The sequence below is a fragment of the Canis lupus genome, chromosome 31 (genome assembly GCF_003254725.2).
Source record: "Canis lupus dingo isolate Sandy chromosome 31, ASM325472v2, whole genome shotgun sequence".
NCBI classification, from domain to species: Eukaryota; Metazoa; Chordata; class Mammalia; order Carnivora; family Canidae; genus Canis; species Canis lupus.
Window position 1 is genome coordinate 21,878,890 of NC_064273.1, and position 24,558 is coordinate 21,903,447.

Consider the following 24,558-nt stretch of genomic DNA (forward strand, 5'->3'; position numbering starts at 1 on the left):
AGGTGTATACTGACTGCACTTCGAGGAATCCATACTATAAAATAATCATGTTAAAATTATTACCACTATCCAAACTTGCCACCTTCACAAAGAAACTCTTCTAAAATTTTGTGTTCTTAAAAAAAATGCTATTAGAATTCAGAAATCAAGGTGTTCCTGTGTTTGAAATTTTATACCTCTGAACATGTAAAAATGTTTATGGGTTAAAAGGAATTAAAAGATGTTCTCTCATTGAGAGATATCATTTGGAACTTTCTGCTAAGAAATCCCTGTGAAAGAAAGTACATCATCCAATGTGCAAATCTATGATAACTCAGAATTTTCTCTGAGTTATCATAGGAAAAAAATATGTTGACTGATACACTTAATTTTGAAAGTTGCCTTAAATTTAACTTTCTAAACACAAAGTTGTTTAAATATTTAGCAAAATTACAATTTATTTGTAGCTGGTTCTTTATCTTTCTTTTTTTTTTAAACATTCAATGCAGTCTGAAATTTAATGCACTGGAATAAATAACCAGGAGAGATTATTTTGATGCTTTTCAAATCTCCATTTCTGTAGGCCCCATGAAAACTTCTCCCCACGAGGGGGAGAAAAATTTATATAATTTCATCCTCTGTTTGCTTTGAAGGTGAGCCTAGAATGGCCACCGCTACCTAAACATACATTGAATATTGTTCTTTTTTTCCAGAAGCAACAAAATACCTCTAGGTAAGAAAGTATTTTTTCAAATGTGTAGAAAGTCACCACTCAAGAATATCTGAAAGATGTATATATACATATATATACTGGAATATTCTTGCTCTCTCTGGGGCCTCTTACCTTCATTTTCTGTGTTGGCCGGCACTGAGTCGACCCCAAAAGGATGCCAGGGCTGGAGATCATCCAGGCTGAACTCTCCATTCACGGGAAGAAGCTCCACGGTGGTTTTCGTTTCTGTCAAAGATGGCATGAGGGCATCGTTTCCATAACTGATTCTTGGTTCACTGATCATGTTGGCCAAGACGTCATCCGAGTAGTTTTGCTCTTTCTGAAGCAGCTCATCTAAACAAAACAAAGCCATGTGTTTGGTGAGTCACAGCAACAAGTGGAACTGCAGCAGTGGCTACCATCTGCTGCCTGCCAGACATGATTTGAAAAGCTCTACAAGCAGGATCTTATGTCTCCATCTGACAGATGTGACAACTGAGGCCCATGGCAGTTGAGCCACTTATGAAAAATTATAGCCAAGTGCCCAGGGCTGAATGGCTATAACCCTCCTTTTGATGATGAAAGATCTCGAGAGCTAAATCTCCATTCCCTCCTCTGACACAGATTCTGGTATCCTGTGATCACAGAGCAGTCAACAGTGTGCTCCGCTGAGGTGTTTGCCGGGACATGTGGCAGCACGTGAGGTACAATTACTTTCAAACTGAAGGATATAATCCAGCGAATCCCTAGTCTTTCCTTGAAAATGTGTTAGGACAAAAGAAGTAAAACTGGTGGTGGTCTGCTCCATTCTTTTTTAAAAAAATTAATTTATATTCAATTAATTAACATATAGTCAATTATTATTTTCAGAGGCAGAGGGCAAGGATTCAGTCTTATGGAACACCCAATGTTCATTACATTGTGTGCCCTCCTTAATGCCCACCACCTAGTTAACCCGTCCCTCCCTCCCTCTCCCCTCCAGCAACCCTCAGTTTGGTTCCTATTTCATTCTTAGACATTTTTTATTTTTTTATTTTTATTTTTTAAAGATTTTATTTACTTATTCATAGAGACACACAGAGAGAAAGAGAGGCAGAGACACAGGCAGAGGGAGAAGCAGGCTCCATGCAGAGCCTGACGTGGGACTCGATCCAGGGTCTCCAGGATCACGCCCTGGACTGCAGGCGGCGCTAAACCTCTGCGCCACCGGGGCTGCCTTCCTGTTTCATTCTTGAACAGTTCTCATTGTTTGTCCTTGAACAAATCTGTCTTCCCCAATGGCCCCCTAGGTGCTGCATGATTTATGTTCTGAGGCAACAGAGAAGCAGTCCCCTTGCCTTCCCAGTCGTGGCCTTGCAGACATGAAGCTCTGCTCCAGGCTGTTGCTCTGCTGTGGGCGAAACCTCCCTGCCTCCCAGCAGGTGCTATGCCATCTCAAACCAAATTTCCTGCCTCTTCCCGCTGCTGCTTCTCTTTTCAAAAAATGCTATCAATTATTCCCCTCTTACAAAGAATGGACTAAACAAAATCAACTTTATGGAACAGAACAGACTTACCTGAAGTTCTTATAGACTAGTGAAAATCCCTAAGTTCTACATTCCATTATTGCAATGCATTTTTACTGGAAAAGAGAGTTGGGAATATAACCCTGTGCTGATTGCAATCATTGCTTTAAATACAGGGTTATCACAAGATTTGTGAATCTCCTATCATGCTGCCACAGTTCACCAGGTTTTACCATGTGATCTAGTTTTTAAAATTAGACACTCATGAATAGCATGTGTTATTACAAATGGCTATGAACCAGGATATCTCATCCTCCAATCACACCTCCATCGAGAGTTTATTGTATTACATATCTCAAACAAATTACTGGTTAGTATTGTTGCTGCAGAAAGTGGAAGAAAATAAAATCGGGATTTAAATTTGATTTGTAACATTTTACTATCATCCTTCACATTCTCTCTTTCTCTCTTTTTTTTGATTTCATTTATTTATTCATGATAAACAGAGAGAGAGAGAGTGAGAGAGAGAGAGAGGCAGAAGCAGGCTCCTTGCAGGGAGCCCAATGTGGACCTCGATCCTGGGACTCCAGGATCATGCCCTGGGCCGAAGGCAGGTGCTGAACCACTGAGCCACCCAGGGATCCCTCTCTCTCTCTTTTAAAAAGATTTTATTTATGACAGACACAGAGAAAAAGGCAGAGACACAGGCAGAGGGAGAAGCAGGCTCCCTGTGGGAATCCTGATGCAGGACTCGATCCCAGGACTCCAGGATCATACCCTGAGCCAAAGGTAGATGCTCAACCACTGAGCCACCCAGGTGTCCCCCACACGTTCTCTTTTAAATTGAAAACACATTTTACCTGAAAAAATTCTGCTCAAGTATTATTGTCAATTAAAACAATTTGGTAGAATAGCATTAAAGTATGAGATTAATATCCTTCTTTGGAGTCAGTTTTGTTGCGAGATATCATTTTAAATGATGAAATCCCAAGACAATCGGTCCTTCTGAAGTCTAATTTGACTTATAATATATGGCTATTTGCTACAGCGCCATTCTAAAATTCAGTATTTGATGCTTGTGATGACCTTTTCCATGTAGATGAAAGGGCCCCATTAGATCTACTCTAACTTTTTCATGTCTTACAGAGTCATGGGTAACGGCTAATAACTTAGCCAATGTCTGCTTTAATAAATTAAACGGGCATTTCTTTTATATAAATCTTATGCTTCTGACTGTTGAGCACTTATGATACTAAAGAGATGATCTTCTAGAATAATTATTGGTGTTCACACATTCATTTGGAGAGGGAATAACCTTCGCCAGCATGATCCACTCTTGGCCCCATCTGACGCCGTATTTGTACCTTTGTGGCATTTACTGTCACATAACCTCTCCATCTGGAAACTGTTTCTCTTTGTCTTGCATACTCAGTATCAAGCTGGTTTCCTCTGAGTTCTCTGTGTAACTCCTCTTGTTCTTTTTTTCTGATCTCTTCATCCCTCCATTTTCCTTTTGTATCTCCATCCATCTCTTTCCGCAATTTTTCATCTGGAAATCCCATCCACTCTTGAAACCCAAAGGATGCATCAGAAATATATTTCCTCAGCTTTCACCTATCCCTTCCACTCCTCCCACTCTAGTTATATACATATATATACAGTTTGCTGGGTCTATTAGTTTACATTAGCTTAATATATACAACACTGAGCTCAAGGCCTTTTGCTTTCCCTCTTGTAATCATGGCAGAGCTATGATCCCAGCCACAGGTCTGAAACCTTCATAACCATCTGTGGCTCTCTGCATTTGTGCTGCCTATTTATATTACTGACAACTCCTTTTAAAATTCAATTTCTGCATTCTCTTATTCATTTGTCACTCCTCCTTTCTATTGTCCTCCTCTCTCCCTTGAGCCATCATTACTTTCTGCCTTGATAACTGTGAAGTCTCCTATTGTTGTCCCTGCCCTACCTTTTTATCCCTCTGTTCCCCATATCTTTTCATGATACCGAGGAATGGCTCTGCCTCATTTCAGTAACTCCTCATTCCTTACTCAATGAATCCCAAACACTGCTTTTCGCAGATGGTAAAGGTCCTCTGTGATCTGGGCCCACAACTCATCGTTCTAGCTATGAGGCTCAAGCTTTTTGCTGTGTGTGTATAACAGGTGTTATACAGTGATTTTTAATAAGAAATATATATTTGGTCTTCATAGGCACAGGGTTCCTAAAACCCTTGGAATATTTTGTAGGAGATGAGAGGAATAAGGTATCTTTCGTTATGTTATGAAGTGACTTTTGAAAAGCCTGTAGATCACTTAAGGATGGGAGCTGGTCACCAGAGGAACTAACCATGTAATCAGAGGTTAGAACTTTCAGTTGAATAATGAATTGAGCTCAATTGCCAATGGCCATTGATTTCATCAATGAAGTCCATGTAATGAAGCCTCCATAAAAACCTAAAAGGACAGGGTACTGGGAGCTTTGAGGTAGGTGAATATGTGGAGATGTGGGGAAAGGAACATGCTGGAAGTTCTGAGTCCTTTCCCACATACTTTGTGCTATGTGTCTCTAACCCTGGGTTATTGCTGGGTTATATCTGTTTATAATAAACCAGTAATCTAGTAAGTAAAATGTTTCCCTCTGTTCTAGCAAGTTAACAGAGTCTGTGGCAGAGGTGGTTGGAAATTCTGATGTATAGTTGGTCATCAGAAGCACAGGTGATAACCTGGACTTTCAATAGGCTGGTGGGAGCCAGGGAGAGGAGTCTTGTAGGACCAACCTATAACTCTTGTGGGACCTGCACTATCTCTAGGTGGATAGCATTGGATTGGGTTGAAGTGACTGAATCTTCAAGTGATGCTGGGGAATTGCATGGTTGTAAGGGGAGAACCCACATATTGGAATTGGGCCCACAGCTCTGTCAGGCTGAGTGGCTTGGATTATCCCCAGATGGGACCAGGCATTCCCATCAGGACACCTTTGCTCTCTGTTCCTGCTACACAGGAAGACCACCTCTGCTTATCTAAATTATATGAACTTTCGAAAACCCAGCTCAAATGCCCTCTCCTCTATAAGTCTCCTCTTAACAACTTTATGAGGGGTATGGGCATTAGTATTTTTCTGGGACAGGAAACTGAGGCTGGGAGGGATGACCAAATCCTTTTAAGATCCCATGGCCAGTAAGCATCAGTGCTGAAGTGCCAGTTCTGGGCTGCAGAACACCTACCTCCCTGCCTGTAACCCCCAACTACCCAGCCTCCACGGTACCAAAGGAAGGCTCATTTATGGTCTCAGTACTGCATTGCTCGTTTGCAGAGTGATTGTAAGTTTAACTGTTCCAGAAGATTTTCCACACTTAAAGGGCTGCCTGCAGACTCAAACACTACCAGCCCTATGCAATGATTATTGCTTTTGTGCCTTTGAATAGGCATTTCCCAGGCACAGGCTGAAGGGAATCTTGTACCCATCTCAGCACATGGCAGTAAAAAGGGTACAGCAGGAAACAGTCACAGTGGAAAATCTTACATCTATACTTCATAAAATATCCAGGACATTTTGAGTTGCAGCAAATCATGCTGCCTCCTCCTTTTCTCTTTTATCTCTTACACTGCTGGCAGAAAACGTCCTCCAAATGGCCACTAAAATGTTGGGCCCCATGGTAGTTAATTTTCCTGGTTTATTATACTCATGTTCAGAAAACGAGAGAATGAAACATTCAAGAAATGTTACATTTTTGGCAGAGTGAAAAGCACTTAGGCTTTTTTTGGCGGCGGGGGACGGGGGGACAAAATAGCAGAAACCCAAGTTTTTACTTCAGTTTAAAGCAGGAGATTTAGAAACAACCACCTCTGGGTGTCTCATTTGGAACAAAGAAGTCTGTGTGGTTTTTAAGGGATAAAAAGAAGGTGGAAATGACATTATCATTCGTGGGGGTAGCTAGCATTCTATTTTGTGATCATAAAATGTTGAAGGCAGCTAGCTACTTCTTGGCATTATTAAGGGTTCAGAATTTTACCAAGGGCTAACACAACTGGCACCGAGCAATTCTGTCTGTGATTAAAAAAAAAAAAAAAATAAAGCAACAACGAGCCACATATAATTATTTCAGTGCTCATTCTGAGTGGGGCTTTATCTTTGAATTCTGTGGTTAAGACTCAACACACAGAAACCACACGTCTAGTATGGTGGTGGCCCTGATGGATTACCTGTTTATCTAAATTAATTTAATATTTTATTGTAATGCTTTGATGACATATATTGGTGATTTCCAAAGCTTTTAAGCATCTAAGTTGGCCAGCTGCTGTATTAAAACCAAGACACAGGGTTTATTTCTCCCCTAAGACTCTCCTTTTTTTCCTCTCTAAAAGCTACTTATTGCTCATAATTATAGCAGCTATCTCTGGAGTTAAATTTATTTTTTTTCCTGTAACACCCAGCATACATGGGCTTTGTAGTCAGAAGTGGAAATATGTGGGTGCTTGGGTGGCTCAGTCGGTTAAGCCAAAGTGCCTTTGGCTCTGGTGGTGATCTTGGGGCCCCAAGTCGGGGTCCCTGCTTAGCAAGGAGTCTGCTTCTCTTCTCCCTCTCCCTCTGTACCTTCTCCTGTTTGTGCTCTCCCTCGGTCTCTCAAATAAATAAAATCTCAAAAAAAAAAAAAAAAGGGGAACTATTTAACTGAGTTCATTGATGGTAATGCTTAACCTACAGCTTAAACAAAACAGATATTCAATTCCAAATATGAAATGTACAGCAAACCTTGTCACCTTGCCCTTTTAAAGTGTGTTGAGGATCTGTACTTAGGATACTCACTAATTAAGAGAAAAACCAAACCAAACTAAACACTTCACCATTTAGTTATCACAGAAAATACATAAAATTTTTTGAGGTGCTGGGGATGAAGGAGGGCACTTGTGATGAGCACTGGGTGCTGTATGCAAGTGTGGAATCACTGTATCATATACCTGAAGCTAATATAAAGCCATGTGCTAACTAACCGGAATTTAAATAAAAACTCAAAAAATATTTTGAAGAAAGAAAGCAGCATCAAGAGTCCTCCAATAGTAATATCGTCCTCAAATGACCAAAAATTATATATATATTTTTGTGGAAGCAACAGACTTCTATGATAGTTTGAGAGAAGTGGCCCCATGAAAGGACTGTTGAACGGGGAACAGATGAATTCTAGATAAATCTAACGTGCTTCTTTAAATTATTTACCCATTAGCCAGACTCCTTCTGAAGTTTTAACTCCTGTGTTTTAGGTTTCGAGAAGATATGGTTTGTAAACGTTAAACCAGTTCTGTTTTACAAGCTTTCGTTGCAATCACTGAGCTCTCTCTTCCACCTTTCAAATATTTGGGGTGGGGAGTTAAATCTTCATGGTCAGTCTCTTCCCCTGTAACAAACAGCTAATAAAGGTCTGATGTGGAGAATGGCATAAACTGAGGTGTCCTAGGCTGGCTGCATGTTCTCTTTATAGGATTGAAACTGCACTGCTTTAATGATTTTTTCCCCTATTTTCTGATTCTTCTGCTTCCTGCTAGAAGAATATGTATTTATCTGTAGCCTCTCCCCAAAATGGAAATTTCCTTTCAACTCTAACAGGAGATTCTCATATGACCCATCCTGCCCTCTTTTTTTAAATAATGAAAGGAAATAATAATTTATATGTTTTTCTATGGTGATCTGTCCATTTCTGTTGCCATACCGTTCTTATCTTTAATAAATATTTGCTTCTGATTCTGAAAGGACTCAGTGTTACACCTCTGGGCAATGCAACCCTCCCTGTTCCCTGCAACCACCACAGCTGCATTGGGAGTATCTATAAAAGGGATGTAATTTCCCCCTCTCCAGAAGCTATACTATGAATCCGCTGTCATCCATTCTAGGCATTTTGCCCACACCAGGCCTATGAGATCAGATTTAATTTTCCAATCACAGCTCTGTGCATGTCTGATTCATGGCTCAGCATATAACTGCCATGCTTGTTCATTATACTGAATGCTGCCATGGCCTCTGCAACTCCCTAAGGCTTGCATTCCTCATCCATAAAATTAGAGGAGGCTGGATGGATGGTCTTAACAGTGCCTCCACGATGAATCCTGTTATCTGTACTCTTGTATGGAGATGTCCCATCCAGAGCTAGGGAATCAGGATCTGCTTGCTATTGTGGTCCCCAGGTGATTCTTAAGCACATTACAGATGAGCCACTGCCACAGCTGGACCCAGGTATCACTACACAGGCATCGCGGTTATCACCTTCGTAACAGACAAAACAAGCCTCAAAACAAGGTATCTGGAAAGGTGAGCACGGCCAACATATAGCACTGCCAGAAGGAACCTGACTCAAAAACACCTTTAAGTCACATTCTCAGAACCCAACTCTCTCTGCGGCCTTGAAGCTAGCATGCACAGCAACGCTTTTGCATCAGAAAGCCACAGGAAAGAAAAGACTAGTTATGAATTTCCTTTTTTTGCCAGAACATTTGTCAGGCAGGAAATTACACAGGAGCCAGAGCAGGGAAGTGTTCAGGAAACAGGTCAGTGTTGTTTAGACTCTGGGAAAAAGACTAAGCACTTAAAAGTGTAGAGGGCACTAGAACATTTCATTGCTGTGTTCCCCACTCCTAAAGATCAGCCCTAGCTGGAGACTGTTTAACTTCTAAGCATGGACTTAACTATAGTTCAATTGAGTAGAAGCTGTTTATTTTTGGGGGGAGGGGGTAGAGAAAGGAAAAGGAGGGAGGGGCAGAGAGAAAACATTTTTTAAGACTTATTTATTCTAGAGGGAGAGAGAGAGAAATAGCACAAGCGGGGGGGGGGGGGTTTAGGGGGCAGAGGGAGAGAGAATCCTCAAGTATGAGGATTGAAGTGTGAATCCTGACCTAATGTGGGGCTCCATCCCAGGACCCTGAGATTATGACCTGAGCTGAAATCAAAAGTCGGATCCTCAAGCTAGATTACAAAGCTGTAATCGTCAAGACAGCATGGTACGGGCACAGAAACAAACACACACATCAGTGGAACAGAATACAGAACCCAGAAACGGACCTTCAACTTTATGGTCAACTAGTCTTCAACAAAGCAGAAAAGAATATCCAATGGAAAAAAGCCAATCTCTTTAACAAATGGTGTTGAGAAAACTGGACAGCCACATGTAGAAGAATGAAACTGGACCATTTCTTCACACAATGCACAAAAATAGACTCAAAATGGATGAAAAACTTAAGTGTGAGACAGGAGCCATCATAATCCTAGAGGAGAACATAGGCAGCAACCTTTACGACCTCAGCCGCAGCAACTTCTTGCTAGACATGTTTCCAAAGGCAAAGGAAATAAAGGCAAAAATGAACCACTGGGACTTCATCAGGATAAAAACTTTTGCACAGCAAAGGAAACTGTTGACAAAACTGAAAGACAACCGACAGAGAGGGAGAAGATATTTGCAAATGACACACCGGACAAGGAGCTAGTATCCAAGATCTATAAAGAACTTACCAAACTCAACACCCAAAACCCAAAAAGTACAGTTAAGAAATGGGCAGAAGACATGCATGAACAGACATTTCTCCAAAGAAGACATATCAATGGCCAAGAGACACATGAAAAAACACTCCGTATCTTTCAGCATCAGGGAAATACAAATCAAAGCCATGATGAGATCCCACCTCACACTGATCAGAATGGCTAAAATGAGTAACTCGGCAAACAACACGTGTTGGTGAGGATTTAAAAAAAAGGGGAACTCTTGTAAACTGTTGGTGGGAATACAAACTGGTTCAGTCACTCTGGAAAACAGTATGGAGGTTCCTCAAAAAGTTAAAATTAGTGCTACCCTCCAACCCAGCAACTGCACTACTAGGTATTTATCCAAGGATACAAACATAGTGATTAAAGGGGCACACGCACCCCAATGTTTATAGCAGCAATGTCCACAACAGCCAAAAAATGAAAAAAGCCCAGATGTCCACTGACTAATGGATAAAGATGTGCGCGTGCAACACACACACACACACACACACACACTCACAGACACACAGGAACATTACTCAACCATCAAAAAGAATGCAATCATGCCATCTGCAATGATATGGATGGGAATAGAGGGTATTATGCTAAGTGAAATAAGTCAGTTAAAGAAAGACAAATACCATATGACCTCAGTCATGTGGAATTTAAGAAATAAAACAGATGAACATGGGGGAGGGAAGGAAAAGTAAAAGAAGATGAAAATACAGAGGCAGGCAAACCATAAGAGATGCTGAACTCTGGAAACAAACACGGTTGGTGGAGGGAAGTGGGATGGGGTAACTGGGCAATGAGCATTGAGGAGGGCACTTGATGTGATGAGCACTGGGTACTATATGCAAGTGATGAATCACTAAATTCTATCTCTGGAACTAATAATATACTACATGTTAACTAAATTGATTTTAAATACAGAATTGAAAAAAAAAAAGAGAGAGAAGGGTGGGATGCTTAACCGACTGAGCCACCCAGGTGCCCCTCTATCAATGGAGCAGAAGCTGTTTAAAATGCTGACTGGGGGAGAACCTATGCGGTCCTCAAGTGATTACTTGCACATGGCTGGGATGTCTTGATTACTGCACATGGCTGGGATGTCTAGATCTGTGTGCGACTCATCGGACAGCCATCGTGTGGCAGACCCGTGTCACGCTATGACATCTTGAGAGCATGAGACCAACTGTACAAAGACACCTTCCACTTCTATGGCCTTTCAGATCCATTAGCTCATTAGATACCCACAACCATCTTTATCGTGGGATTACTACTCCACTGACAGTTGAGCGGACTGTGTGACATCCCTTTTGAGAATTATAGTTATCAAGTGGCAGAACTGGGAGGTGAACCCAACTATGTGGATTCTGAGTCCAAAAGTTTCTAGTATTCCATGAAAAATTCTATTTTGTGTCTGACATGGCTATTTGATTGGCGACTAATATTATAAAAATATATACACATCGATCATCACAAGCATCATGTTTCTCATAATTTTTGACAGATGTGAAGTGATGAACTCAGTGGTTCTCTTTTAAAATTCTTTTTTCCATATGAAGGAACCAAGGTAAGAGACTTTCACCATGGGCCAAGGTCACAGAGCTTTTTGATAGCAGAGAAGCAGGCCTGAAAAGCCAGGTGGTTCCCAGCTGCACAACCATGCACTGCTCCATACTCTAAGGGGGGCCTTAGGTGTCACTTCCATTTTGACAGCCCATCCTCAAAGCAGTTTATCCTCTGAACACTCATTTCCCACTTCTTTAGGTTTTCAGTTCTCCAGAAGACTGGCATAAATATGATAGCTATGTGAACTGTCATTCGGTTTCACCAATTGAGTCAAACTGACTCAGCCTTTGGGTTCTGAGCTACGTAAATGGTTGAACAGCAGACTGACTGCGTACTCCGTCATCCCAAATACTCCTTTCTCATCAACGGTGTGGGGCCTAAAATACTTCAGGGGTCAAGAGAGAAAAAGCCGTGGACACAATGCTGCCATGTTTCCAACTTGGAAAAGAAGTTACAGACATTATTGCAAAGAAATGCTGTCCCACAAATCTAATTTTTATTTTGGATTCCAGAAAACTGGGTCAGTCTCCTCATTTCTAGCCACACTATCAATCTTGAGACTCTCTCACAGTCTCTAAATTCAGACTTCACCTCTGAATCTGGTTTCTTGGGTAGTTTCTTGGACACAGGTTTTAAATGAAGCACACTGTCCATTCATGGCAGCAAACAGTCCCTGGAGGGGACGCAAACACGGCTACACATCACTTGTGAGAACGTTCCCTATCACAAGTGACATATCCTGGAGTATCACTTGTCCAGCTGAAGACTGAAAGAATGATGGAAGTCCCTTTTCATTGAAGACAAATTTCCTTTCGACTTTCAAACAACAGAGATCAAACAGCTTAGATCTACCAATGGCATCAGTTAGAAATTGGGGAATCCAGTCAGTCTGTCTCCCTGGCATCTAAAAACAGATTAAATACATTTAAAAAAAAAGATTTTAGATATTTATTCATGGGCGGGAGGCAGGCTCCCTGCAGAGCAGGAGCTCGAGGTGGGACTTGATCCCATGACCCTGGGATCATGACTTAAGCTGAAAGCAGACACTTCGCTGCTTAGCCACCCAGGCACCCCAAATTAAAGAATTTCTACTTCATGCTCACGTGGAGATCTGTGTCAGTGTTGTGATCCTATTTCCAACGACCTTAGGAATTTTGGCCCAGGCCGGGTGGTTGACAGTCTAAGCAATTTTGAGGGGAAAAAAAATCTTCTACTAGAGTTTAGGTCACAAACCAAGTTTACATATTACAGAGAGAAGCTCTGTAAGTATGCTGTGCTGAGGTTATAATCTCTACCTGCAAGTGAGTGTCTTTAAGGAAACAGTGAAGAATTTAGGTGTAAAGGGCCAATATGTCTGCAAGTTGCTCTAAAAAAAAAAAAGCAGTTTTATGTAATATTTTCAAAGCTTTCCTTTAAGTCTGGAATTATATTAAGATTAAAAGTTCAGCCCTATGGCACTAACACTGTAATGCCAGCTTTAACCTGTATCTGTCTGTCTGGAAGTATTCTTCTGGTTGATATAATACAGGGAAAATGCACACCTGACCATTAACGTAAGCACACTTAGGTTACATAGATACGACTACACATCCTCCGCAAAGTAAAATAGAAATGAATAAAAATTTTGACCACTCCTCTCCCTTAAACATAAGTCAATTATCGCGTGTGATTTTCAAGGCAGGAAACACTTGCCTCTTCACACACTAGAGGAAGCACTGGCTGTCCCGGCTAGTTGAGAGATGGGTACTTTTACCATTAAGGAGTTTCAAAGTAATTATGATTATGAGGAATGTTCTCTTCAAACTTGTCTTAAAAAAACAAACAAACAAAAACTTGTCTTTAAAAAGAGCCTAACCCCTGCAGCATAAGTGAGGACTTCACTGTGTTCCCTCTTTTATATAAAAATGTGACATTCGGTAGTAATTAGAATAACAAATTCGGTGCAAAAAACACCACAGAAAACAAAAGTAACAATGATAACCTCACTTGCAATCCCACCACCGAGATAGCCAAGAGTAATGTTTTCTTTTTTCTTTTCTTTTTATTTTTTTTAAAGATTTTATTTATTCATGAGAGACACACACACACACACAGAGAGAGAGAGAGAGAGAGAGAGAGAGAGAGAGGCAAAGAGGCAGAGGGAGAAGCAGGCTCCATGCAGGGAGCCCAATATGGGACTCGATCCCTGGACTCCAGGATCAGGCCCTGGGCTGAACGCGGCGCTAAACTGCTGAGCCACCCAGGTTGCCCAGTTTTCTTTTTTTAAACAGCATTGTTTTTACAGTATTATTTCAAATCTTTAACCATCACTCTATTATCTAAATTCTATGACTGGGGTCAATGAGAATGCATTTTGTGAGGGTAAAGTGGGCTGGGAGGCCCTTGCAATCGAATCATCAGGTCTGAGGACACAGACATGGAGTCATGGGGATGGATTTCCCTCCACTTTCATTCTCCAGTATGTAGTTAATTTTTCTGGTACACTCTTCTGCATATTGGGGCAGGCTTTTGTTTTCGCTTCTAAGTTCTTAGATGTAGAGCAAATTGGAAAAATGAAATGAAACCTGAGGCTCACTCTATCGGGGTTAGTATCACATTTCATTTTTTAAAAACTGCTAATGCTTACGGTGAGTACAAGTAAGTAAACTGAGAAAGGTTATTATTATTATTTTTTATAATACTGAAATAGCAGTTTTACTGCTCTTGAATTTTTATAAAGGCCAAGTCATCCTGGCAACTGCATACAATTCTGAGCTCACTCCTGCCTGGAGTCTTCACTGCTAGTGTTGGGGTGTTCTGGGTATCCACCCATAACAACTCCCTTCTTTCCACCTGAGCTTGGAACCAATTAAGAGAGAACAAGTAGAGAGGAAAACATCACCTTTACTTCCAATAAAAGCCAGGCCCTTATTAACCTACATGGTGCTTTCTTTGGGGAGTGAGCACACACAGGGCACACGGCTTGTCGACCTGTACCCTCAGCCGCATACGACAAGAGGGAGACTCAGTGTTGCCCCTACACCGTGTCCTGTCTAGCCTGTATGGTCTAAGTGGTGATCCTGTCTGATAGCACCCTTTCTCAGACTTGGGAGAGAAGCCTTTCTTACCTGGGTGATAGATATCCTGGGGGCAGACCAAGGGAATGGGACACAGTGCCCCTCTGAAGAGCTATTGATTCCTCTGCTACACACTGAAGAAAGTGCATTCTAATGGACCATACCTGATAAATGCTTCATTGATGGAATTCTGTATTTACAGGATGTAAAGGTACTGGTTAGCAAAGCAGGTTAGCTCATGGTAGGAAGTAAGGTTTTCAACATTTATAAATAGTTAATTTCACTCAAAGAGCTTAAAGATTTATGTTGACAATTTTAAGGGTAACAGGCAAGAGTGGATAAGATCAGTGCAAATATATATATATTCATCTCATCACAAGGGAGGAAGAGAGCCTGTTCCTGCAGACAGCACACCATGTCTGTATGCACGACAGCTCATGTGAAATGTATGTTTTTGCAGATCAAAAAAAGCCCACAACAATCCTATATGTTCTTCGGCACACTGACCTATTTTCCTTAACACAAAACGCTTTCTGTACTAAACATTTCTAGAACGGCAGTGGTCCTTCCTCCTCTGATTACCTGACTCATATATGATCCCTCAACAGTGTAAGGGGAAACCAAGCCTAGAGATGGAAAATGCTTGACATGTGGGACTTGGAGACAGATGGAAAGTAAGTGTCTTAGGGAAGCATGAACAGTGCAGAGGAGTGGAGAAGCTCAGAGAATTCACTTTAAGGAAAATAATCTGAAGTCAAAGAAAAATAAAAAAAATTTATCATTAATACGTGAGCTCCTTCATTTATCTATCTGTTTAGCAATCCTATCATCTTCTAGGCCAGTGTAGGAAATAACTAAGGCAATTTCTTTTTACTCAGAGCTCATGATTCGAGGAAAGATGGGCACAAGGGTAATTCTCTACAAATGATATGGGAAGGGGTTCGGATTGAGCGAGAAAGAAACAAGCGTGGAGTTTCTGGCTGGATACAGTGAGTGATGGTGCTCTGGAAGAGAGACTGTTATCCTGGGAGATACAAGTGCACACACCAAGATATAGAGAATGGGGTACCCAAAGGCTGGGGCTTTTCTGGCACAAGGGAGGTATAAAGGAAGCAGCTTAGATAGAAGCCAGAAGCTTTGGTTTGTGGAATGAAAAGGGGAAAGGAACACGCTGACTAGGTGTTTACAATTTATAAAATCCAGAATATAGGCTCTGCTGATACCTGCAGTTCCATTACAGGTAAACTGTAAAGAAAAGAAAGGCATGGAAGGGACACCTGGGGGTTATAAGATATTTGAGATAGAACATTAGAATGATAAAACCAGAAAGACATTTAAGGAAGCGACAGGGGGAAGACTGGCGCTATGCTGATGGTGGTGCAGATGGGGGAGGTTGTGGCTGGGACAGGGCAGAGGAGTTAGTGGGGAGATAATACTTTTGTTCTTGACTGGAGTTGTGTCTACCAGAAGAGCAATTATGGGCACGAAAGACACGTTGTCCTCAGACATGTTGCGATATTCCAACATATCATGGTGGAGATGTCCCGTAGCCACTGGAAATACAGGCCTCAAGAGCTCATGTGAAACAGTCCAAGGGGAAGCACTGATGAAAATGAGAGTTTTCCAGATTCTAGCAGAATTTTTGCAGGTGTTCTGGGGAAAAGTTGATACTAGATTCCCCAGAAGGGATTTATCATATGCTGAATTCTGTTGGATAATAAACAGTGCCACCTACAATGAAGTGCCACGTCCCAGCTAAACATTCTTTACAGTGTCTAAACATGGTGCTTGACAATAACTTATTGTTAAGAACTGCAAGGAGCAAGCTATTTCTTATCCAAATAAAGGGTTATGGATCTTTTTCCCCCCTTATGTCACTTCAATATCAATATCCATGAGATGTTTAAAAAAAAAAATCAACCTTATTTTTTTTTACTCTGCAAAGAACAAGGAGAAAATGGTGTAGAAGATGAAAAATAAAGTAGGCCCAACCAATTAATCTTTGGATAAGCTCTCCTTTTAGACAATGAAGTGAAATGGAAGTGGTATCACTGAGGCCAGCTCTGCTTTCAAGTTACCTAGTGAACCATGAATCCTGGTGCCAGAAGGTGTGCTCTATTGAGCATGTTACAAAATTACCCCAGATGGCCGCTTTCTCACCAAGAATGGATAACCTTTTTCACTACCTGAGACAACCGCCTTCCATGACGTATAGCTTGCAGCCTCACATGGGAAACCTTGCCCGCTATTTCCTTCTGCAACAATTTCTCATCTCCACACTTCCTAGCCTCAGCACTAGACTGCAGGCAAGTCCCTGATGCGTTTCCTGTTGAAAATTTACATGGAATTCTTAATTTCCTTTCTTCAAAAAATTGCTTAAAAATGTTATTTTCAGGGGACGCCTGGGTGGCTCAGCGGTTAAGCAACTGCCTTTGGCTCAGGGTGTGATCCTGGAATCCTGGGATCGAGTCCTGCATTGGGCTCCCTGCATGGGGCCTGCTTCTCCCTCCACCTATGTTTCTGCCTCTCTCTCTCGCTGTGTCTCTCATGAATAAATAAATAAAATCTTTAAAAAGATGTTACTTTCAGGGCACTGGGGTGGCTCAGTTGGGTAAACGTCCAACTCTTGATTTTGGCTCAGGTCATGATCTCAGGGTTGTGAGACTAAGCCCCACACTGGGCTTCGCACTGGGTTGGGAGCCTGCTTAAGATTCTCTCTCTCCCTTTCCCTCTGCTCCTCTCTTCCCTAACTTCTCCCTCTCTTAAAAAAAAAATTATTTTCATCTGAGCATAGTTAAAACTTTCCTGTCCTCCACTGTGCTCTGGAAGTCTCAACTCAGAAGCAAAACAAAAACAAAAACAAAAAACTGGACTTCACCTCAAATTATGACACATTTTATGAAGTTATCAGCTTGGTGTGAGATCGCTACTCTTTTTATGTAATCACATTTAAAAATGTAACCACTTTTCTCTGAATATGTAATATTATACATGGACATCTTCAATAATATGTATGTAATTCATTCACTTTTAAAATTTAGGACTCTCTAGATTAACTCCCACAGTGCTCCAAGAGCTTTTTCTTTTTTTTCAGTGTGATATAAGCAATCTTTATTTGAATATATTTTAAGCTTCAACAACAAATTAAAAAATGATTCACATTATGGTGAATTTATACATGTCTTTTCATCTTCCAAGTAGAGTAAACATTAATTAACCCTGGCTAATTAAAACAACCATGGTTTACAAATTTATCCATTAATCAGCCTCAAGCAAATGCAAAGCATTTTCATAATTTGAACCAATTATAAATGGAAATTATCTTTTTAATGAAGAGGTCATAGAATTCAAGACACGTGGCCCTTTGACTTAAATTTGATAGTGTTTTAGAAAGAAATTTTCTTTGGATTCATAATATTCAAGGAAAGAAAAAATAAAATTGCTTGGTATGGGTTGAAATATGTTCCCCTAAAAGTCAGATTGACGTCCTCATCCTCAGTACCTATGAAAATGACCTGATGTGGATAGAGGGTCTTTGCAGGTACATTCAGATAAAGAGGAGATCGTACTGGAATAAGACAGGCCCTTAATCCAATATGGAATTCAGGTGACTCTTGATCGTTTCGAAGACACACCAAGACAGAGACAAAGGGGAGAATACTAGGTGAAGGCAGAAGCAGACACGGGAGTATCCGTGAGCCAAAGAATGTCCAGGATTGTCAGCAGCACCAGAAGCAAGCTAAAGGAATGGAAGAGGTTCTACCCTAGAGCCTTCAGAGGGAGCATGACCTTGTAGACAGTTTGATTTTGGATTTCTGGCCTCTAGAATCACGAGAGAGTAAGTTTCTGTTGTTTTAGGCCACCCAGTTGTAGTAGTTACTCATGGCAACCCTAGGAGACACAAACACCACCCACATACGTGAGTATTAACCGTCTGTAAATAAGATAAGCATTTCTGGCTGTAGTAATCACATTGGACTAGAATGTGGTTTCTTCCTGAGCCCTTGACTCCAGGCAGGGATGGGTAGACCGAGGAGAAGAATCAGGAGCTCTATCATCTACTATTCTAAACTCATTAGTGCAGAGATGTTTCCCCCTGAATACCATAAGTGTTTCAGGGGAGACTAGATGCCTCCCTCATTTCAGCGACTCTTCCCAACTACAGAGCGTATCACCCACATCCCTTTCTTGGCCATCGATGGCTGCATGCCTGACCCAGATAAGGCCAAAGGAACTTTGGACACTGGTGTCAACTCTTAAGCTCAACAAGGAAGTAGAAGGGCTTCAGTTTCAAATACTTTATAAACACAAAGGTCATGCCACATCCTCTCTAAGCAGCCAGAAGCTGAGCTGTCCCTGGCCACATAATGTGTGGCAAATGCCTGGCAGGTTTCAGGTTTTACTAAGTCCAGGGTGATGAAAACACCACCATCTCAAACGCCACAACAGAATCTGTCACCATACCTCCATTCGGCAACTGAACTGAAAGGAGTTGGGGCAGGTGGAGTCCATCTACAGCACTGAGCTGATCAGTTTGCATTTAAAATTCACATTTGAGGGGCAGCCTGGTGGCTCAGCGGTTTAGCACGGCCTTCAGCCCAGGGCATGATCCTGGAGACCCGGGATCAAGTCCCACATCGGGCTTCCTGCTTGGAGCCTGCTTCTCCCTCTGCCCCTGTCTCTGCCTCTCTCTCTCTCTGTCTCTCATGAATAAATAAAAATCTTTAAGAAAATAAAAATAAAATTCACATTCGACCAGCTGGATCTTGGGGAAAAAAAAGGTTCTGTAGCCTAAAAGTTTTTCTTCATTCTTGTATGACATATAGATGATTAGAATAGAATATTTTATAAAGTAGCGTGTTTAACAGCAACTTCTAGGTTATCTGTGACTCTTTGGCCCAAGAGAGCACTAGACTACAGGCCAGTCCCCAGTGCCTTTCCTGTTGAAAAAGATAGGAGGAAAATAGGGCTTCCAATACCCAGGTATGGACTATATCATGCTACATACTTACATTACCTGGCCTGTCCTTTCTTTTGCTTTCACACTGGCAATGCTTGGCTTTAGGTCACTCAGAGACCAACTTAAGAGTATGTAGATAAATTAGTGAAAAACAAATGTTAAAAACTCACTGAATCTTTCCATGTCAAGTGTTTGCTTCTTACACATCAAAAAGATCTTATATTTGAAGTTCATAACGGCAGACTGTAGGCTGTCAAAGGGAACCTAGTTCCAATGATTTAAGGTACAGAAGCAGGAAAAATACCTTGCATGGTCTCCCCTGACTTTCTTAAGATAAAGAACCCATGTGAACTAAGATGATGATGGTTGAGGAATGCTGAAGAGGCAAGGGTACACTGGATATATCCAAAAGTACAATTTAGTCAAGTGTACAGGACGGACCATGTTTTCCCCCAAATCCTATGTTGAAGCCATAACCTCTAATGTGACTATATTTGGAGACAGGGCCATTGAGAAAGTAATTAAAGTTAAAAGAGGTCCTGAGGGTGGGGCCCTGCTCTAATAGGATTGGTGAACTTTGTAAGAGGAAGAGACATGAAAGCTCTCTCCTGCTCTGTGGGTGAAAAGGCCACGTGGGGACACAGCAAAAAAACAGTTATCCACAAGCCAAGGAGAGAGATTTCAGGAGACACTAAACTAGTTAAGACCTGATCTTGGATTGCCAGTTTCCAGAACTATGAAAAAAAAAAATCCAAACCCATTTCTGCTTTAAGCTACCTGGTCTGTGGAGTTTTGTTACGGCATCCTGAACTCACTAAGACACTCATCTCATCATAGCCAGATAAGCGAAAAAGCAAAGGTCAAAACAACTTTCTCTAAGGCATTTTTGCTTCTTTCTTTTTCTTTTTTGTGGTTTTTAAGAAAGAAAGCTAAAGATGAGAGCAGGAAGTATAAATTATCAAGGGCTCACCAGGTGAATTTCTTGCACTACACACACCTTTCACAGAGATGACATGGAAGTGATTTATTTCAGATATGACTCAGTTCAGGGTTTGAAAGTACATTTGACCTTTGGGGCTTTTCAATTTTAAAAAAATTTTTACGGCCATTTTGCCAAGAAAGTTCTCAAATGCTCCCCCTCTGTTACCTTTCTTCACTGCAGGTGGGGGAAAAAGGCCAAATGACAAATGACAATTTCCCTATGTGTCTGGGACATTTGTAGTCATGTGATCCCTTCGCTTTGGGGGAAATGAGGAGATGCTTTGTGATTTCTAGGCCAAGGCACCACACAAGATACTTTAAGAAACAAAGGAATACAGGGGCACCTGGGGAGCTCAGTGGTTGAGCGTTTGCCTTCGGCTCAGGGCGTGATCTCAGGGTCCTGGGATCGAGTCCTGCATCAGGCTCCCCAAGGAGCATGCTTCTCCCCCTGCCTATGTTTCTGCCTCTCTGTCTCTGATGAATAAATAAATAAAATCTCAAACAAACAAAAAAAAAGAAACAAAGGAATACAATTTGCTTTCCTGTGTAACCTGCAGAATATGTATACCACTGCTTAACAGAGTGAGTCACCTCTCAGGTTTGGCACCTGGAGGTGGTTCTCAGCACGCCTTTTCTTGCTGATTTTTTTGTCAATTCCCAGAGAGAGACACATTAAGCTCTCTGACAATCTGAGCTAACATTAAGCTCTCTGATGATCCTTCACGATTAAGCTTTTACCATTTGTCATTTCCAATGCTGACAACTCCGAGCGTATTTTGTCAATTTTCCCTTTCACTCCTTATTAAAAAAATATCACTTTGAATTTGAAGGGAGCCTAAACGGATAATTTCTTTAAGTAGAATGTCAGTATCAGTGATAGCAAATGAAGAATCTACAGTGGGAAGGAAAGGTTTTGGTAGAGCAGCGGATTCACAATTTCTGAAGGAGCACAAAAAGAAGTAAGTGGTGGAACATGTTATAAAAGGTGACATTTTCTCACCGAAGCCTGCTCTATTGCTTTTATTATTTACTCCTTTTAGATATGGTTAATCAACATTAATAAGCAGTTTATGCCGGTCCTTTTTCATAGCTAATAAGAAGTCTTGGATAAATAAGACCATCAGCCCTGTCACACCTAAACAAATCCTCAGTGAATCCGAACTTCAAGGTTACTAATGCTTCACGTTCACATTTTATAGAGTCACAGCATTAGAAATCCACATGGCCTATTTACTGGGATATATTCATTTTCAATGACAACAATGGCAATTCCTCCATGTTCAAGACTAATATAAATTGTAATCCGAGGCTGTAAGAATCCTTAGATTTCTGCTATTTCATATAAGCAAGACTTCTGAATATTTAAGAATCCCCTGGGGAGGGCAGCCCGGGTGGCTCAGTGGTCTAGCGCCGCCTTCAGCCCAGGGTGTGATCCTGGAGACCTGGGATCGAGTCCCATGTCAGGCTCCCTGCATGGAGCCTGCTTCTCCCTCTGCCTGTGTCTCTGCCTCTCTCTCTCTATCTCTCTGTCTCTCATGAATAAATAAATAAAATCTTAAAAAAAAAAAAAAAGAATCCTCTGGGGAGGTAAGGAAAATGCAGCTTTCTATAGGTCAGAGGTAGGGGCCCAGGAATGTGAATTTTTAACAAGACTTCCTCCATATAATTGAGCTTTGATTGGCCCCAGGAACACATTAAAAACCTATAATTTTCAGAGTAACAGCTTCCATGGGGAGTGTGTATGCCCTTTAGAGGCTTACAGCAACCGGACTGAGGACATCAGCAAATGCCAGATACTCTTTTCTGTTTACTAGCTGATGGCACAAAGCTGCAGCAATCATGCAAAACAATGAGGAAAGGCTCAAGTTATGAGCCATGGGTCATTCAGCTCATCACGTTAGCCTGCTCTATTAGTGGGTCATTCCAAGGACGTAAAGCCCAGATGATCAAGGCCTTATATAAAACCAGAACACTCAGACCCAATCTCCCAGAGGGCTCCCAATTCTGTTCTAATGTGCCTATTTATTTTTTTTTAAAGCATCATATTTGTTTACACCCAAGTATGTGAAGACATTCTTTGATTTCCGAAGGGATCTGGCCAGACATACTGAACCTCCTGGGCCTTGGCTGTTTTTACAGCACATTCACAGACTCTAATTTTGATCAAGCCACTAAATCACCCAGAATCCGTAGTCTGAAAATGGAAAGATTTGGCTCCACTTTTCTGTTCCTTTGAAGAGGTCTAGACAGCAGGGTGGATGCAGGTCCATACCATCAAAGAGATCTAGAAAGCAAAGTCTCTCTTACATTGTCATAGAACATCTGACTTACACACAGACTCCATGATAATCAACAGAGAGGCTGGTTAGGAAACCCTCCCCTTTTTTGATAACTGTGTTTTAGTAAATTCACAGTCTTGCCTTAATTTCTCTCATATCTAAACAAAATTTAGATATTTCTTGAAACAGCTTTTTTTTCTCTTTCCCTCATGGTAACTGGCATTGCCAAAAAGAGTTTGGAAACTGTTCAGTTTGATTCTTAGAAAATTGAGGGGCTGTTCCTTTCATTGTTATATCTTCAAAACATTCAAATTTGGTTGGTTTGTTCCAAGTGTCTGTTCCCAGTATTTATTTATTTTTTTTTTAAGATTTTATTTATCCATGAGAGACAGAGAGAGAGAGAGAGAGAGAGGCAGAGACACAGGCAGAGGGAGAAGCAGGCTACACAAGCAGGGAGCCCGATGCAGGACTCAATCTCAGGTCTCCAGGATCACGCCCTGGGCTAAAGGGGGTGCTAAACCACTGAGCCACCCAGGGTTCCCCATGTTCCCAGTATTAAAAAAAAATTGCTAAGTACTTCTAGAATTCATTTTGACTGACATCAATTACCTCAATAAATTGAAAGAGAGGAAAGCAAAACTGTATTAGAAGTATTTCCTTTCTTTTACTTGAATTACAGGGAAACTAAGAGCTCTATAGTGATCACTGATTTTATATAAAATCCAGAAGAAAACAGAGATGACCTAACAGCACAGTCACTAATTATTTAGATTGGTGGCTTAGACCCTTTCCTCCTAAGTTTCTTGGAATGTTTGCACTTCCCGCCAACATCACATATTGCAATCTCCTCGTAACTTTAGGGGCATTGAACTCCCAAAAGAGAAAAGTATAAATTAGAGGTGTCCGACAAGGCGAAATTGAGTCGTCTATCATTGCTCCTTTCTATATAGTTATTTTAAAGGTAGTAACACTTAGCAAAAAAATATAAACAGGGGCGCTTGGGTGGCTCAGTTTGGTTGGGTGTCTGACTCTTGGTTTCGGCTCAAGTCATGATCCCCGAGTTGTGAGACAAAGCGCATGCCAGGCTCTGTACTCAGTGTGGAGTCTGCTTGAGATTCTCTCTCTCCCTCTCCCTCTCTCCACCATTCACACTCACTCTCTAAATAAATAAATAAAATCCATTTTTAAAAAATGTATAAACAGCTGTAAGGGGTGTCAAAGTTTTAAGCAGTGATACCTCTCTCCACCAGGGTGCCAGTCGGTATATCTGCAGGGATATATATATCATGTGACTGCTTAGCAATTATGTTTCTGTTCCTGTGAATTGGAGCTGTTGTATTCCACGAATTAATCAAATAGAATAATTCATTTATGTTTTCATCTTAAATATTTTTTTGTGGCACCTAGTTTTTATCATGTGGATTTAGGATGTAACTATATAGGTAATATGACTGGCTCAGTGGGGTGCGAGAATAGATCCTTACTGTTTATTCACTGCTCGTTAAGTTAAAGATACTCTAAACCAGTAGTTCTCAAATTTAGTGTGTGTCAGAGTCACTTGGATAGCTTGCTAAAAAAGAGATCACTGATCCCCATCCTGGTGTTGCTGGTTCAAAAGATCAGGGGTGGGACCAGAAAATGTGCATTTCTACCAAGACTGCGGGGATGCAGATACTGCTGGTCCAAGGACTGCTTTTAATCAAACAATTCCTTGAAGACAGGCATTTGTAATTACTTATACTTAAAAATCTCCTTGAGGAGACACAGATGCATAAAATTTGATTCATACCTTCAAAAAGCTTATACTCAGGATGTGGCTGTTAGTTGATATGTACACATCAAAGCAATAATAGACACATGTAATATGTAAAATAGATGACCAGAGGGTGGATGCTTTGTGATTTCAAAGGGAGATGACATGAGAGTTGGGGTTTTGAAAGCGCAATAGGATCTCAATAGGCCATGATTGGGTGTGGGTGCTGCAGACAGATGGAACAGGATA

The 24,558-nt window shown here is 41.1% G+C and overlaps 1 protein-coding gene across 11 annotated transcripts in view; it reads right to left on the reverse strand.

Moving 5' to 3' along the window:
• Nucleotides 1–24,558, reverse strand: part of LOC112661802 (amyloid beta precursor protein) — a 262,644-nt gene that overhangs the window by 27,259 nt on the left and 210,827 nt on the right. For all 11 annotated transcript variants that reach the window (XM_025449933.3, XM_025449932.3, XM_025449931.3 and 8 more), the window contains one exon: nucleotides 824–1,045. In XM_025449933.3, the coding sequence (XP_025305718.1) occupies nucleotides 824–1,045 (222 nt within the window). The remainder of the gene's footprint in view (nucleotides 1–823; nucleotides 1,046–24,558) is intronic.